The 16,032-nt window shown below is 44.8% G+C and overlaps 1 protein-coding gene across 3 annotated transcripts in view; it reads right to left on the bottom strand.

The window, feature by feature from the left end:
• The window catches only part of ptch1 (patched 1), a 61,428-nt gene that overhangs the window by 16,631 nt on the left and 28,765 nt on the right, over window positions 1-16,032 (bottom strand). For all 3 annotated transcript variants that reach the window (XM_033619726.2, XM_033619725.2, XM_078170646.1), the window contains exons 9-16: window positions 13,833-13,964; window positions 13,525-13,680; window positions 13,028-13,126; window positions 11,920-12,045; window positions 7,481-7,599; window positions 6,237-6,897; window positions 5,023-5,332; window positions 3,517-3,659 (exon numbers count right to left, since the gene is read on the bottom strand). In XM_033619726.2, coding sequence (XP_033475617.2) covers window positions 3,517-3,659; window positions 5,023-5,332; window positions 6,237-6,897; window positions 7,481-7,599; window positions 11,920-12,045; window positions 13,028-13,126; window positions 13,525-13,680; window positions 13,833-13,964 — 1,746 coding nt within the window. The remainder of the gene's footprint in view (window positions 1-3,516; window positions 3,660-5,022; window positions 5,333-6,236; window positions 6,898-7,480; window positions 7,600-11,919; window positions 12,046-13,027; window positions 13,127-13,524; window positions 13,681-13,832; window positions 13,965-16,032) is intronic.

Below are 16,032 nucleotides of genomic sequence, written 5' to 3'. Positions count from 1 at the left end.
TCCAAAGACATGCAGGTTGGGGACTAGGTTAATTGATAACTCTAAACTGTCCGCAGGTGTGAATGTGAGCGTGAATGGTTGTTTGTCTCTATGTGTCAGCCCTGCGATAGTCTGGCGAGCTGTCCAGGGTGTCCCCTGCCTCTCGCCCGATGTCAGCTGGGATAGGCTCCAGCCCCCCCGCGACCCTCAAGAGGATGAAGCGGTTAGAAGATGAATGAATGAAGATCTGGACCCCATAGCTGGGCCAGATGGGAATCATGGACTAGGCCTTCACGACTTCGGTGATCCCCTGACTTTTCACCATGAAGTTGACATTTTTGGTATTTAGCGAAATGTCTCAACTACTCGATGGATTGCTAACAATGACGCTCCTATCAGTCTGGGCTGCATTTGTGTTAATTAGTGAATGATAGCATGCTAACTCAGTAATATAAAATAATGAACATGGTACACATTATTTCTGCTTAACGTCAGCATTTTTTGTGCTTGGACCACTACAAAGGCACTCTGTCAAAACTATTAACTCAGGCAATACTGCTCGCTCGGGTTCCTTCCTCTACAGTGGAGTCACTCTCGCTGTTTGAAACCAGAGATGGGTGATTAAAAAAATATGTTACAAAGCCTTTATTTCAGTCTGCATCATTTGCTGTGACGACTGTGGTCAGTAGTTAGACAAGAATGACTGTCTTGCTCAGGGCCATTATTTTCGCCCTCCCATGTGGAACTGGAGGAGTGTAGCCTAGCATTGCTACCTCCTGAGAGGTAAAACCATTACTGCACACCGCTCTGCCATTCTCCTTTCTAGGAACCATAAATCCCTCCTTCACTGAGGCAGGGAGAGCTTTGGGGGTGAAGCTGGACTCACGGGGTTAGGTGGATGAAGAAAGTAGTAGTTTTTTTTTTGTGATGGGGGTGGGAAGAGAAAAATTGCTTGAGTTAGCGTAACAATAAAAAAATTGGCTGGAGTCCCTGAGCGCGTCTGTGTGCAGTTAACCTGGTTGTTAACACTGAAGGAAATGCCACCCAGCAAATGGAGTAGAGCTATAAAAATAACACAACATCTGTACAAATGTTGCTCACACTTGCTTCTCCTGACCCCCACGGGTACCCAGAATGCCCGGCGCCACAGACCAACCGGGCCCTGAGAAGAAAAGAGCTCTTGATAGCATTAGCGTGGCCTTCCTTAGCACTTTGAAAGTTTCCGTCTCCTTCTTCTATCTATACCCAACTCCTTCTGTGTTCACTCTCCAAAGCTTTATCTTTTTATTGCCTTATTGTCAAACCACACACACTCACACAGACAACCAGCTTCCATATGACTCCCAGGCAAGGCCATAAGGAATGAATGGTCGCCCAGCACAGAGGGAAATGTTAGCAGCAGCAGATCAAAGCCAGAACACCTCTGCAGAGATCCATGGAGTGGCATATCAAAATAAAACATCTAGCTTTGCAATTTGCCAGGGTTGGAAAAGATCTGGTCCTCATTTTGAGACACAAAAAACAGCTACTGCTGTAAGTGCATGCACAACAGACAAGAGCAGGACACACACTCAAAACATACAAATGCACACACAGAGCTGCCTCAAAGAAACCACGTGTTTCAGCTCCCCTCATTGAAAGAGGACACAGCAGTGGAGCACAGAGGGAGGGAAAGGGAGGGAGGAAGGGACGGAGAGAGACACAGAAAGAGCAAGAGCAGTAGTGCGAGCAGGAGTTCGTGGAGGAGAGCTGGAGAGAGGGAGAGAGGGGGCAAGAAAGAGAGCCGGATTCCAGAGGATCTGGATTGAATTTAACAGCGGGATACGCAACAACTGTATGTCTTCAAGCTGTCACGGGAAGCCCAGGCAGCTCTGCTGGCGGCCCCCGCGCCTCACGGCAAATACACTTCCCTCACAGGCACAGGAAGTGATGTCACGGGGCCGCACACCAGGCCCGCCTCTGCTTCCTGCGAGGCTATTGGAAAGGATGGGAAGAATAGCATGCTGCTGCAATGGAGCCCAATGGGTAAGAGGAAAAAGCCAAAAACAAACAGATAAGAGTAGAAGAGCACATAGCTCTCATACTGCACGACTTGCACACAGACTCACACACAAACACAAGACACAGCGGAGCTATATATCAAAGTTAATTATCTTTGAAGAAAATGATCTCAGTGTCGAAACAAACCTGGTTTGTTTTGTGTTTGGAGTTTTCAGAGATGCCGGCCAAGAATTTTGTTTTTATATTTCTCCAGTTCCTTATCTTGTGTTTTGCGCAGTTCCTTGCCAAAGAATGCAGCCATGCATCCATGTATGTTGTTTTTTGGGGGTGGCACTGAAGTAAAAACAGCGTGCAATGCCCCATTGAAGCTGAGCAAGGTTCCTCTGGACCTCCTTCTGAGACCTCAGCTGTTCACAAGCTTGACTTCTGTCATTGTTGGATGTCAAACACCGCTCCAGTTCCACTGTAAACACGAAGCTGAACTGGAGTTTGTCAGAGGATTAAGATAACTACCTCTTAGTGTTGTTGAAAGTACCAATTTATTGATGCACTGACTCTTAATATTTGAAACTGTTTCAATACTTTCTCACTCTCTTGACACACCGCTGCAATACCCTCATAGCCCCGCCTGCTGTCACTCACTCACTCACTCACAGTGCTGTCTTCTCATCACTTGTTTCGTTTGCTCCGGTTGTATATGGGCTTTTGTTTTTTACCTGCACTTTATGTGTGTACAAAAGTGATGAAATCTTGGTGCTTTTCTACCCAACCTACCTCTGCATTTTGGGGATGCATTATTTGGACTTAAAGCCCTTCAAACCTCCAAGGTTCAACTCATTCAGCTGCACAGTGTGGCCAACTAGCTCAATTTATCACCTGTTAGAATATGCAACAAATATGCAAATATGTTGCTTTGGTTCATTTTGACAATTCTAATTATATTTTATCACACGGCTGCAGAATCCAGGCAAATTATTTATAGACCCACTGGGGCCTGCATGAGTCATTCTGTTGTGCACTGATTTTTTTTCAGCCTTCCAACTTCTCAAACTACAAACTGTGTCTGGAATCACTAACAAAGTGTCAAACTGAAAGGCTTGATGCTGAGGGAAGACGTCTCACTGTCAAGGCCCCTGCATGCATGTGCATCACACACACAGAACTACCAAGTGGGAGAAATGGTTTAAATGAAGAGTTAATAGGTTTTTCAGAGGCAGGCTGCAGCCCCAGTGAGAGCTTTAAATTCCTGGGCTCGGTAAAGTCATCACAGGGAGAAGATGAAGACAGACGCAGGGAGAAAGAGAAAAAGACGGATAGAGAGAGAGCAAGAGAGAGAGAGGGAGGCGGTTTTTAAGCCGGGTGTGGCTCTTCCAGCCCCGATCACACATGACAAAACACAAAGATATTCATGCACATACAAAAGGACAAAACAGCTTTGACACTGGTGTCAGCGTCCTCAGATCACAGTCATGTCTCAGCTGTGACTCACTCTTAATCGTAGGAGTAGCTGAAATGGGCTTAAAATCCTGAACATACCAGGTTGAAGTTGATGGGCTTGTCCCTGCGTCCTGTCTGCACCAAAAGCTTGTACGCCAGGACGCCATCATCAGAGCCATTCCTGTAGCTGTTGAGGGTGATGCGGCCGGCCTCCCAGTCCTTGTCAAACGCCTGCTGGAGACCTGCAGGAAACCACAACAAGACAGATTGGTTAGATGTGGATGTTTGAAAAGGTTACATGCCCTGTTATCTTCATTCTTTCTCTGCAACACACTCACAAAAAGCCCAGTTCAAAAGAAAACGCAACAAATAACAACCCAGCGCAGTACAAGACAATATAACACAACACTGCAACCTAACCCTAACCCTATAATAAGCCTGATTGATTTAATATGATAACTCGGTTCCATTCCCAACCACTAAGCAAGACTTCAAAAGCCTAAAATCTGCTGCTTTTGATTCAAAGCCATCATTAGGGAATATATCAGTAACATGTGTCTCCCTTTCTATACTACTCTCTAATCCATATGTGTATCACTCCCCTCCTCTCGGCTCTCCCCCAAGGCCCATGCTGTGGTCTGTCTGTGGGAGATGTTGTTTTGGGTCTCGTTCCTTGGCCTGTCTGGCTCCAATTTGTCCCACCATTGCAGAGAGCAATATCAGACACAGTTCTCTCTCTCACCCACACACTCACTCTCTGTGTGGCTCCCAGCCGGCTCACACACAGACTCACACAATGTGTTTTATCGTTACAGGCAAGTCGGCGAGCGCGCTTCCTCACTGAAAAGGAATCCATTCCCAGATTTTGGGTTGACATGTGGAAGATAATAGTCTTGTTCAGTGGCACAGTGGCTGTCAGTGCTGGGTATACAACCAATCCAAAGGTGAATACTGCCATCATACAAAATTAATTCAAAGTACCATAAAATTAAAGGTGTGGTGCAGTGCTAATTAAATGCCAAACATTTCAGATTTTCGTGTAATTATTTTTTATGAAAGGAGCAGGAGTCGTACTAATATGAGCTGGATGAGTGTATCTGAGTGTCAGTTTGCGCTGCCAACTTCATCTGCAGCTCTCTCCACTGCCAAAGCTTCCAACATACTGTATATAGCCTACGGCCAAGTATAAAAAACATGGCCTCCCACTTCGTCCTCCTCCATCAACCGCACTTATGGACGACACAAGTGATTTTAATCAGGCTACTGTCAGTGTCCATTTTGCAATCCCGCCTACTTCTGAACTTCTGCCCAACATCTTGTTTCCTGCAGATTCATGTCAAAACACAGAAGAAAATTATGATCTCAAAACAGTTTCACGAGAAAGTAAATTATTCCCATGCCTGAACTATTTTGAATAGTGCTGTTAAATGAGGCATTAATAACAAAATCATATGTGACACCAGTACTAGGGTGAAACTTAAGTGATCTAACACTGACTGTGAATCATACTGCTACAACTGACCCTAAGAGTTTTTTTCCTTAGTGTGACCCAATCCACTTTTGGTTGACATTGGGAAAGTAGTGATATTTCAAGCTTCATTTTACCTTGCAGCCACTCCCTGAAGTAGTGAAGCCACATGCGTGGCAGCTGTCCATTGTCCTCCTTTAGCACGTAGCGAACAGTGTGGAACCTCTGGTGGAGCTGGTGCAGCAGAGGCTGTTTCTGGGCGTAATCTGCACGCTGCGTCACCACATACATGTTGTAGAAGGAGAAGAACTTGAACTGGGCGCCGATGAAGTCGTACTCGCTGGTCTCTCTGGGCACGATGTCCGTCAGCTCCAGGCCGTCCCTCACCTGGGTGGTCCCGTATAGACTGACTCCCAGAAGGCAGAGGAAGAGTACAATCACAACCACCTGGAAACAGAGGGACGAAGATGGAGCTTCATCAATCAATTTTATGCACAGAGCGATGGTGGGGCAGCTTCAGCTTGCACTAATTACTGCTTGAATCATGATGCATATTCAAGAGAAGAGCAAAAATGTGGATAAAGTGCATAATCTAAGGTTGATTTTTGCAACATATTCCAAAATTTCGCCCTCTAAATGACAGTCTTCATTTAAAATAGCTCGAAACAAGGCATTACAACAGTAACACTGCTGAAATATTTCTGATGTGGCAACAAACACAAGCAGTCAGATGATCGTAGAGATTTTAAATAAACTCCAAGGTTAGCCAAAGATATCTGGAGGAAGGAACGGTAAAATTACGATCCAAATTGTATGTTATAAACTTCCTGGTTCGACTTTGACCTATACTACACACACAGTTTCGTGCCGCAAAGTTGCCATGATGGCCAAAAATAAGAGGCAGGTTGTAATAAACCAGAATTTTCCTTTAAGTCATTCAGCGATAATGGGAGTATTGGATTAAGGCATCAGAGGAGTGCATGAAGCCATTTGGCAATATGGAGAAACATCTGACAGCGTGATGAAAAGACTAAGATTTTCTTATAATGTCAAGTGCAGGCCACTAGATGATTTCAGCTCTGGAAGGATTTAAGACAGCCGGCCACCCACTAGACTGAGGTCAGACTGTGTATGCGTGTGTGTGTGTTTGCTGGTATGTGACTCAGATAGGACATGACCACAACCTCCACCCCAGATTTCCTTCTACTGTTCGCTTTGGTGACTAACCCTCCCTTTCAAATTATCACCACGGTGAGTCAGCAGAAGCACACTCTGACCTCACACAGAAGCTTTTCCCCACTCTTCCTCCATCTGTCTTTTCTACCGTAACACACAGAGAGACTAAACTTACCTTGGTGGTTGGCTGCAGAAGGAACGGAGCGTAGTGCCTCTCAGCGAAAGAGGACAGAGTCCAGCGGGAGCAGGGAGGCTCGAGGCAGCGCAGGCCCAGCGAGCCGTCTCCGAACTGGGACAACAGGTCCCGTGTGGAGCTGTTGTTCTCTGGGCCCTGGCCAGCTGATGAAGCTGCTTCGCCCTGAGGTGCTGAGCTTGCACTTGAAGTCGGGGCAGCGGGAGGAGCTGCAGGATGATGATGGGAAAAGGTGGTGGAACCTCGAGACCCCCCATTAGTTCGGCTCCCGCTGTTGTTGTTGTTGAGGTTGCTGTGATCGCTACTGCTGCTGCTGTAATAATCGTTGTTAGGGTTACTCCTAGTTGGAGCGGGGTTCATAGGCTGCACAGAGATCTGGGATCTGGGCTCAGCTGTGGTGTAGAAGGCCTGAGTCCGGGGATCGTACTCTGTCCTGAGCTGCACCGTGGACTGCATGGTGATTTGAGTCTGCTGGGCAAAGCCATGGCTGCTGTAGGAGGGAGGGGGGCTGCTGTAACTTGGGGGAGGTGTGCGATATGAGGGAGGAGGGGTGCGATAGGATGGAGGAGGGCTGTAGCGACTGCCGTCCGCCCCATCCAGGTACGCATGAGGCTCGATCTGGATCACACGGTTGGCACATGGACTGAAGAGATAAGACAGAGGACAAAGGTCAGACTATGGACAGATACATCATTTGATAGTATGAAATGGTTTCTAACATTAAAACTGTCAAGGTTATGGTATTCTAGAAAAATGTGTACATTCTTTAGATTAACGGCATTAAATATGTAAAAAAAAAAATTCATCTGCCCCACGTTATGATGAATTTTCATTTTCGTTTGCTCTGCCAGCAGCATGAAATATAGAGTTGAGACCCAACGAGGGAATTTAATAGTGTGTGCGCACATCTGTATGATCGCCGTGCCAACAAGCATGCCCAGACTGGCAGTCAGACTGGCTAAGTTTAATAAAGACTGTGACAGACAAACAGACAGTCAAACAACTGAGCAGCCAGACAGAAACAGACAACTTAAGCAGTAATTAGCTTGTGACTGTGGGGGATTAAGGTGAAGATATCTCAGAGATAACCGTGCGTTAAAGTCATTCATCGTCAGATCGGAGATCAGAGGGAAACATAAAAGGTAGACTTAATGAACAGCAGAGCAATAACCTTCATCAGAAATGAAAGAACCTCTTTGTTTATTTTTGTGAGTGTGTTTGCACACCTGTAGAAGCAGCAGAAAATGTCGAAACGTCTGTCTTCTCGTCGGTAGAGGTCCATGCTGAGGATGGCGGGGAAAATGAGCAGCACCATGGCAAAGTTAAACACCACCACCACTGCAGCCTGCAAGAAACACAGAAAACATTATTTTATTAATGAGAAAAAGTTGCTTTTATCAAAGAAAAGGACTGGTCTGATCTATTATTAATCATTTGTGTATCATTTGCTGAGCAGTAACAGAGGACACAAAGTGGCCAGTTACACTGACTGTTCAAGGCGGGAATGCTGCAGCACCATTCCGCCTCGCCATTCTGTATAAAAGGTACGAACACAGAACGGGGGAGTTGTTGCACCTTTAATCTGGCAGCAGTGGTAGCAACAGAACAAATCAACGTCCGTGTAAAAAGTGTGAGCCAGCAAGACGGTACAGGTGTGACCTATTGACAAAGTGTTACGTGTACAACCCACCACTAGGAGATCTAAAAAGCAGCGAGTTGTAGTTAGCAGCTAACTTAAAGGAGAAGAACAGCGACTGAAAATGTCCGCAAATGGGGGAGACAATGAAGTCTGGGAGCGCCTTAACTTACGAGCAGAGGACGAGATCAACCGCCATATTGTAGGGAAGGTAAATGATTGTTAATACTATGTTATGCCATTGTTACTGTTTAAAAATCGCCGCCTGATGCATATGTTTCATGGCACTCTAGATGTCGGGAAGCGTCTTTGTTGCAGCAGTGTTGTGGGATCTCTGTGTAAAATGAGCTAAACTGTGAAGCAGCTGCGACTTTAAAAAGGTGGATAAGTAAGATTAAAATCCAATGGAAACCAAAAACAAACAGAAGACATATTTTTTCCAGACAAGGTAAAAATGTAATTAAATGTAATGAATCGTATTTCTCAATTAATATTCCGGCATCTCCATTGATGAACAAGTTCCAAAATTGCAAAATGATCATGAAGACGATTGAAGACGAGATTGTCTCGCATCAAAGAATTATTGTCTCTTAACACAAACACTAGGAGGCCTTAAATACACCTTAAAATAACACAATCTGAATAAGCTGGCGTCAAGGAAAAATTGCCTTTCAACACATTTTCAATTCCTTTCAAGACAAAAACACTGAGTGTGCAGGGAAAAAGCGAGGCGTGCGTGTGTGTGTGTGAGTGTGTAAGTAATAGAAGCCAGTGCAGTGTTGTGGTTAAGTATTTGAAGGTGGTGCACTGGAGCAGAGGGTGGGGGTTGGGGTTAGGTTGGGGCCCTGCCCAGAGTACAATCTGGATCTTGCGTCGTTGCCAGACCACTACAAACACACACACTCACTCACTCACACTCACACACAGACACACACATACACACAATCCTGTGTGTGTGCCAGACCACCCAAGGAGTCGGAGGCCCGCGGGGCCTGAGGTGATGAGCAGGCGCTGCGGCTGTACAGACAACACACACCCCTAACACACTCACACAAAAAAATGCACATACACACACATGTATCTACTGCCAGCTTAAAAAACCGTGAAGCCTCCTACTTAAACCACACCTTAACACCAACCAGACACACACACACACACACACACACACACACACACACACACACACACACACACATCCTCGTCCTCCCTCATTCCTCAGCTCAGTCAACAAGAGAGAGTAATAATGTGAGAGAACAAGAGAGACGAAGCCTCTGTAAGTAGAGTAGAACAATTAATTCTCAATTGGCCCGCTAACATCCAGACAGATACAGTATGACTCCGCTCACAATCACACACACACACACACACACACACACACACTTAGTGACCGCTAGCTGACCTCAGAGTGAGGAGATTTATCATCACATCTGTCCTCGGAGCATGAATGTGTGTGTTCCTGTGTGTGTTTTCGTGTTATCTGGAAAAGATTTCTGTTTTTTCGTTCACACTCATGGAAGGAAGTGAAAGAGAGACGCAACGGAGGAAAGAGATGAATCCACGGACGGGTCGACCACAGGAAGTGCTTAATGCTGATAAAGACACACACATAGTAACACACATCTCTGTGAGGCTGAGGGATGAGCACATCTGATTGCGGTTCTGACGTGTGTGTATTTGATAATAAAAGATGGGTATCAGCATGATTGTCTGCCTCACTGCAGTCACATAACCACAAATGTAAAGTATGCATGCTATGTGCATGTGTGTGTGCGCCTGTCTCCAAGTGTGTGTGTGTTTGTGTGCATAAAACGAGGCTGCATGGATTAGACCCATGGGCTAAATGGATCATGTTTGACAGACTCGCTGTACTAAAGCCATCTATCCACACATGCTAATATTGTACGCACTGTGGCGACATCTTGCCTCACTCTGAGAGTATGTGTGTGTGTGTGTGTGTGTGTGTGTGTGTGTGCGTGTGTGAGAGAGAGAGAGAAAGAGAGAGAGAGAAAGCAAGAGAAAGGAGGACAGGGGGTAGCGTATACAGTAAGAGTAGAATTTTACGTAATCATATATTAATCAACACTCTTCATACTTTCCTTTCTCAAAACATGTTGAATCGTTCATTGAATGTTTTTATTGTCTAAATTTATTTGACGAATGTGTTTCATGAAGATCTATTTTGCACTTTAGCTGCGGGTTGCTGACAAACTCTACAAGCTCTCCAAAATTGCCCCAGAGGGCAATCAGCAAATCAGAAAAGAGAGCCTCTGAAATTGTACTGCACAACTGTCTTGAATGACATGTCAAGATTTTGCTTCATACAGCTCTGCAGCTTTGCTCAAGGGCACATCAGTGGTGGTAATTAGGAATGGCCCAATCCTCCTTTGACTTCTCCATTGCAATATATCATGCTGGTCCAGCGATCACACTGATGGGTGCTTCTTCTTCCTAAGGCTACTGATGCCCCAAACCAACTAGATCTTCTTCACGCTTACTCTATCTTCACGTTTGTTACGGTTGGACAATGAACTTCACACTTTTAAGGGTACCAACTGAATTACATCAGTACTTCCGGGTACCGTTTCGCGTAAAATCAATCGGTGAGAACGCATCTGGGTGAGTGTAAACGTGGGGTTGATGCCACATAAAACACTACTACTTTGCTACATTACTACAGTTGATTGTGCTTCCTTTGAGACACACATGACAGCTATCTCACACTATGCCCTAGTGACAGATTGACGGGCTTGACAGGTTGTTGGGAGGGGTCTGGGAAGGGGGACATATGAAGGGAGGGGTTTACTTTGTGTGGTGTATAAAATGTTCCAAATCAATCACAAAAGTATCTACTGGTGGCGGACTTGTTGGACCGTGCGAACAGCACTGTGATGTTTGCGCATACCCCAAAAAAAGTTGATACTCAAGGCTTTCATTATGTTTACAACTAGATGTGCTTCTCATCTGTGTGTTGTAAACTGCGGTAAAAACCCCAGTTGTGACGCATATTCCGAATGTGCTGTATACATGCCCCAGTAATGCATTTAAAACCTTAATAATACCCCACATTTTCACAGGCAGAACAGTACTAAAAAAGGTACTGTTGGGTACTGGTACCAAATTCCAGGTATCGGTATAGGTTCAAATGTGAAAGATTCCCTTCCCTTGCTATCCTACATGTTGTGCATTGACTGAAAAGGCAGAAAAAAACATAATGTGAAGAAAAAGGTATAACATGGTTTAAGAAAAGCCTTGGACTGTAACACATGTTGTGATGTTGGTGACCAATATTATTAGTCCAATATGTCCCAATCACCAAGATGATATATGTCTGTCCAACCTGTTCATGCAACAATTATTTGTTTATATTCAGTTTTATGTTCTATTTTCTTCCTCTATCCTGCTTCTTATACAGCTGCAAGGACCCAGGCTTAACACAGGCATCACAAATGCTTTAATCTGATATTACAGTCTGTATTGTTGTGAGTGAGTGAGTGTTTTTATGAATTAACAATTCGGTGATTACTGGACGTCTCTTTCTGTCCCGCTTTTCACTGTTCTGGTGACGTCTATAATTACTGACAGATGTTTGAGAAGTCAGAGCCCCCCCCAACACACATACACACACAAACAGCTAGACCATTGCTTTTCAAACCTCCCACACAGATACTACAACTCACCACACTCACACATGCACATACACAACTACACACAAACACACACATGCAGAGAGATTCAGTTACATGGACCTCAGCCACAATCTGGACAGACACTGGGCCCACCACTAAACAGCCTCAAAGAGGGAGGGAGGGGGCTGGATGAATTTAAGAAAAGACACACTCCTCTTCTAACTCTCTCTCACACACACACACACACACACACAATCAGTTTGATGAAAGGAATCAATAAAACAACTGTCTGGAGAAATCTGGAGCCAATGAGGAATAGGAACAGGACTATTAGTGAGAGAGAGGCCCCACACGACTGAATTCTCTCCCACACACACGTATACACACTCACTACCGGGCATACCTGTAGAGAAAAAGCTCTGAGCGCCGGGATGGGGATAAGAGCTGCCATGAAGAATGCTGTGACGTTACTGATGGAGGTGAGAGCCACGCTGGCCCCTGTCCTCTTCAGACACTCCCCCGTACGGTCCTGACAGACAGAAAGAAAAAGTAGATGAAAGGAAAAAGCAATGAAACTCAACTCTTTTGATCAGATTGTAGCCAGAGGCAAACGTGTAATACTTGAGATTATGTACAATTATCATAATGCAGATATGACTGACAGTGACTGCAACGTTTCTTGAGGCCCTCAAGTGCTCTTAAATAATCCACCTGGGCCTGTCTACGTCTGTTTGAAGAATCAGGGCAAAAGTAGAAAGAAATGTAATGACACACTGCTCCTCAAACAAATCAATTCTTAGTGTTATCATGACTGCTGATTGACTTTTTCTTTATTATTTAGTGATAAGCATGCTCATAGCCCCAGAAGGTTTGGTGGGAATTGTGTGAAGATTTGAGGACGTGCAGGACCACACAGGGAGTGTTTGCAAGCATGTGCATCTTCGTGTGTGAGTGTGTGGTGTGTGCATATATGTGTGTGTGTGTGTCAGACAGGAGAGATCAGGTTCAGCTCTGTTTAGTTTTCATCTCAGCCACACAAAGGAAGCTGGGGGATGAGGGAGGCATAGGAGGGGAGGAAAGCAGGGGAAAACAAAAACAAGCAAATACATGCCTGTGTTTTCCCCCCTTTGGAGATGAAAAGTCATCCCGCTCCGAAAAAACACGCACACACACACAAATACCCACATGAGTTTGCAGAAATATACACTTTATTTACACTTTTGTAAACTTCGCTTTCTGCCAACTTTTGCCGTGTTTACTTCTGGATGTGCCTTGATCTGCTCGAGAGGAAAATATTTTGATTTATGATCCAATATAGAATGCGATGGTCGCTGCTCTGTTTTCCAAAAGGAACATATTTAATATGGAGCATTGCTTAGATAAGCGGGCTGAGTGTGTGGCACACTGGTTGTTAGATGCTACATCGCAGGCACAGACAGGCTTTCACACATTCCTCCACGGAGGAGATAAGAAGGCAGAGGGGTAAGGAACAGTGTGGATGTTTGCCTCACCTCGAATGGGATCCTCTTGTTCTGTCCGGTTTCACTGAAGGCATGAGCGAGGAGAAAGATATCATCCACTCCGACACCCAGAGCCAAGAAGGGTAGCACCTGTGGCACACATGCAAACTTTATTAGCCAAAAAGAGGAGCGCGGCCAGTGCAGCAGTTTTAGTAGTTTTTAGTTTCGACTATACAGAATGATACATGTTGTAAGTATTTGTCTCTCTCTAGAAACAAAGTGCAGAACAGCCCAGACGATAAACAACCACTGATATTACTTCAGATTCCTTAAAACCAATGGATGACAATGGGTAACATTCTATGCCATTGTTTAAATCATTACAATTTATCAATAAGCCTATGATGTAGTAGTCATTAGGCCTGATCAAAGCTTAATACCACTGAAAGAATGTGATCTTGTCTGACACACAATAATTTCCTTACTGGCTTAGTATCTTTTTCGTGCATCAATCAGTAGGTCTTGACTGATACTAACTGACATCATACCTGCGTGGTGGCAGCATTGAAGGAGATGCCCAGGAGAGAGCAGAGGCCCAGGCCAGCAGCCACAGACAGCGTCACCAGCAGGACACCCGCCAGCCCTACAGCCCCCTGAGACTTGGCACAGTCCCACCGTAGCATGGTCAGACACGCATAGGCCAGCTGGGAACAAACAGCAAACAAGTCATCCATTTATCAATCAACCTGTCGCTTGTGTATTCCAAAACACATCTTACCCTCTTGTTTTTCAAAGCTGATGCATTTTCCCAAATATAATGTGAACAAGGGAGCGTTTTTTGTGGCTCCGTTCTCACCATCAGCAGGTATCCACTGGCGACACGGATGACACTGACATCAGAGAAGGACTTGAGAATATCTTCCAGAGTGGTGGTGGTGAAAGACAAGACCTTCTGAGACGAATTTGCTGCCACGCTCTGCAGCACCGCCTACAGATGAGACAGACAAACAGGAAGAGAGGAAAAACAATGTGCAAAATTACTACAGAGAAGTAAAAAAACAAAACAATGAGGTATCACTGACAGAGATGTAAGTAGTCCTAAAACAAACTTGCAAGGCGATGAAAAAGATCTGGAATGAACAGCTGAAAGAGACTGCTCATAAAAAATAAATAAAATACACTGCATCCACTCTCCCACTGTGCAGCCGCAGCAGCAGCAGCAGCTCAGTGAATGCTCCAGTTCAGGTTTAATGGCCACTCAGTCATAACTCTGTTTTAAATATTGTGTTCATTTATAATAAGCTACTGCTCTTTTTCTTTCTAAGAGGTTTGTTTTGAACTAAATCAGAGCAGCTCTCTAGAGAACAAAGGCTAATAAAATTTCCTCCTCCTCACCACATTCTTCCTCTAATATACCAGCACAAATTTGCACCAATTTTCCAGGCATTGCAGAACCTTGCAAGCTGCCTGATTTCCAGTAGCAATTAGTCTTTCTTGGTTATGATTTTAATGTGTAACAGTGAAGGAAAGAAGTGCATTTCACTGACTATGTTTACATGCACAGTAATATTCCACTATTATTCTGAAAATGAAAATATTTTGAATTTGATACGGGTCATGAAAACGGCATACTACATCTGGATATTCTCAATTAGGCCTTATTGCTTTTCCAATTAAGACATGTGGGATACGCCAATATTTTGGGGGTTTTAATAGCATTCTTAGGACATGTAATATGTGTCTCAATGATGTTTGTGCCACACAGCCTCTTGCCCCTGTGTGTTGCCATGGAAACACTGTAGACAAATGGCTGGGGTAGAGAAAAGAACAGAAAAGCCCACATTTCTGGTCGGAAGGAGAAACACACCTACTTTTGAACATTATAAAACGCTTGGATATTAATAGGTGTTTGGATTTGGGGAAATATTGCAGTGCCAATCTTATTAAAAAGGTGACTGAAGGAATGAAAGAGGGAGGCTGTGCCACCGATGGGAGCAAAGAAGCAAAACAGCACAAGCGACTCCGTTAAGGTACGTTAATCAGAGTGTGTACGGCTACATGTAATCTGTTTAGTAGGAATATTTTGTGCATGTAAACACAGTCACTGATTCACTAAAAGTCACACCTCAGATGACAGCAAAACTGCGCTCCCAATCTGTTCTCTCGCCTGTTTGATAAATAACATGTAATATACAGTATATGCCTCAGGGTATGGAATGAGAAACTCTCACTCTGTGTGTCTTCAGACAAATCGCAGCACTGAATAATGAGCTCTGCCTGTTGTCGGAGGTATTTGGGAGAATCTGCAGACAGTACCATGACCCATCCTCTCCCTCTCTCACTATCTCAGGGCAGACAGATGGCTTCAACATTGAACTGCAGTTACTGCTCAGTGGGGAGCAATGCTGGCTGACACACATTAAGAAACACGCACTAGATCACACACACACTCGCACCCACATGTGAACTCGCACATGTGTCAGGTGCATACCGACATGCATGCACATACTATTCTTGCAGACACGCCTAATCGTGCTCAGTACACACAGCCGCAAATACACACACATTAACATTATTTGGCATGTTTTACTTCTTCTATGAGAGCCATTGATAAAAACGCTGCACTCGAATAAACAGTCTCACCTCCTTTCTATCTATCACTGATCTCTGGGCCCCAAGATAAATGGCACGCACACACGCACTTGTATGCACACACACACACAAGGTCACACCATGTCGAACAGAGGTTGGGGCCCCCAAAACAAAGACCAGATGATGTCACACATGAGCCACCAATGGGGCCACAGCTGGGAAAGCGATTGTGTGTGAACTTTTGAGTGTGTTTGCATGTGTGTTTGTACGTGAGTTAAAGAGAAGGGGAGAGAGAGAGAGAGAGAGAGAGAGAGAGAGAGAGAGAGAGAGAGAGAGAGAGAGAGAGAGAGATATCCAGCACTCCCTTAATGTATTCCAGACCTGCTCACCCTGTTGCTCTATTGCTCCTCTCTATCGAGCAGTGAAAGGAAAGCTTTAGTCCTTTACCACACACCAGCAGTGGT

This window comes from Epinephelus lanceolatus, chromosome 9 (genome assembly GCF_041903045.1).
Source record: "Epinephelus lanceolatus isolate andai-2023 chromosome 9, ASM4190304v1, whole genome shotgun sequence".
Classification (NCBI taxonomy): Eukaryota; Metazoa; Chordata; class Actinopteri; order Perciformes; family Serranidae; genus Epinephelus; species Epinephelus lanceolatus.
This window is presented reverse-complemented; position numbering and strand designations above follow the sequence as displayed.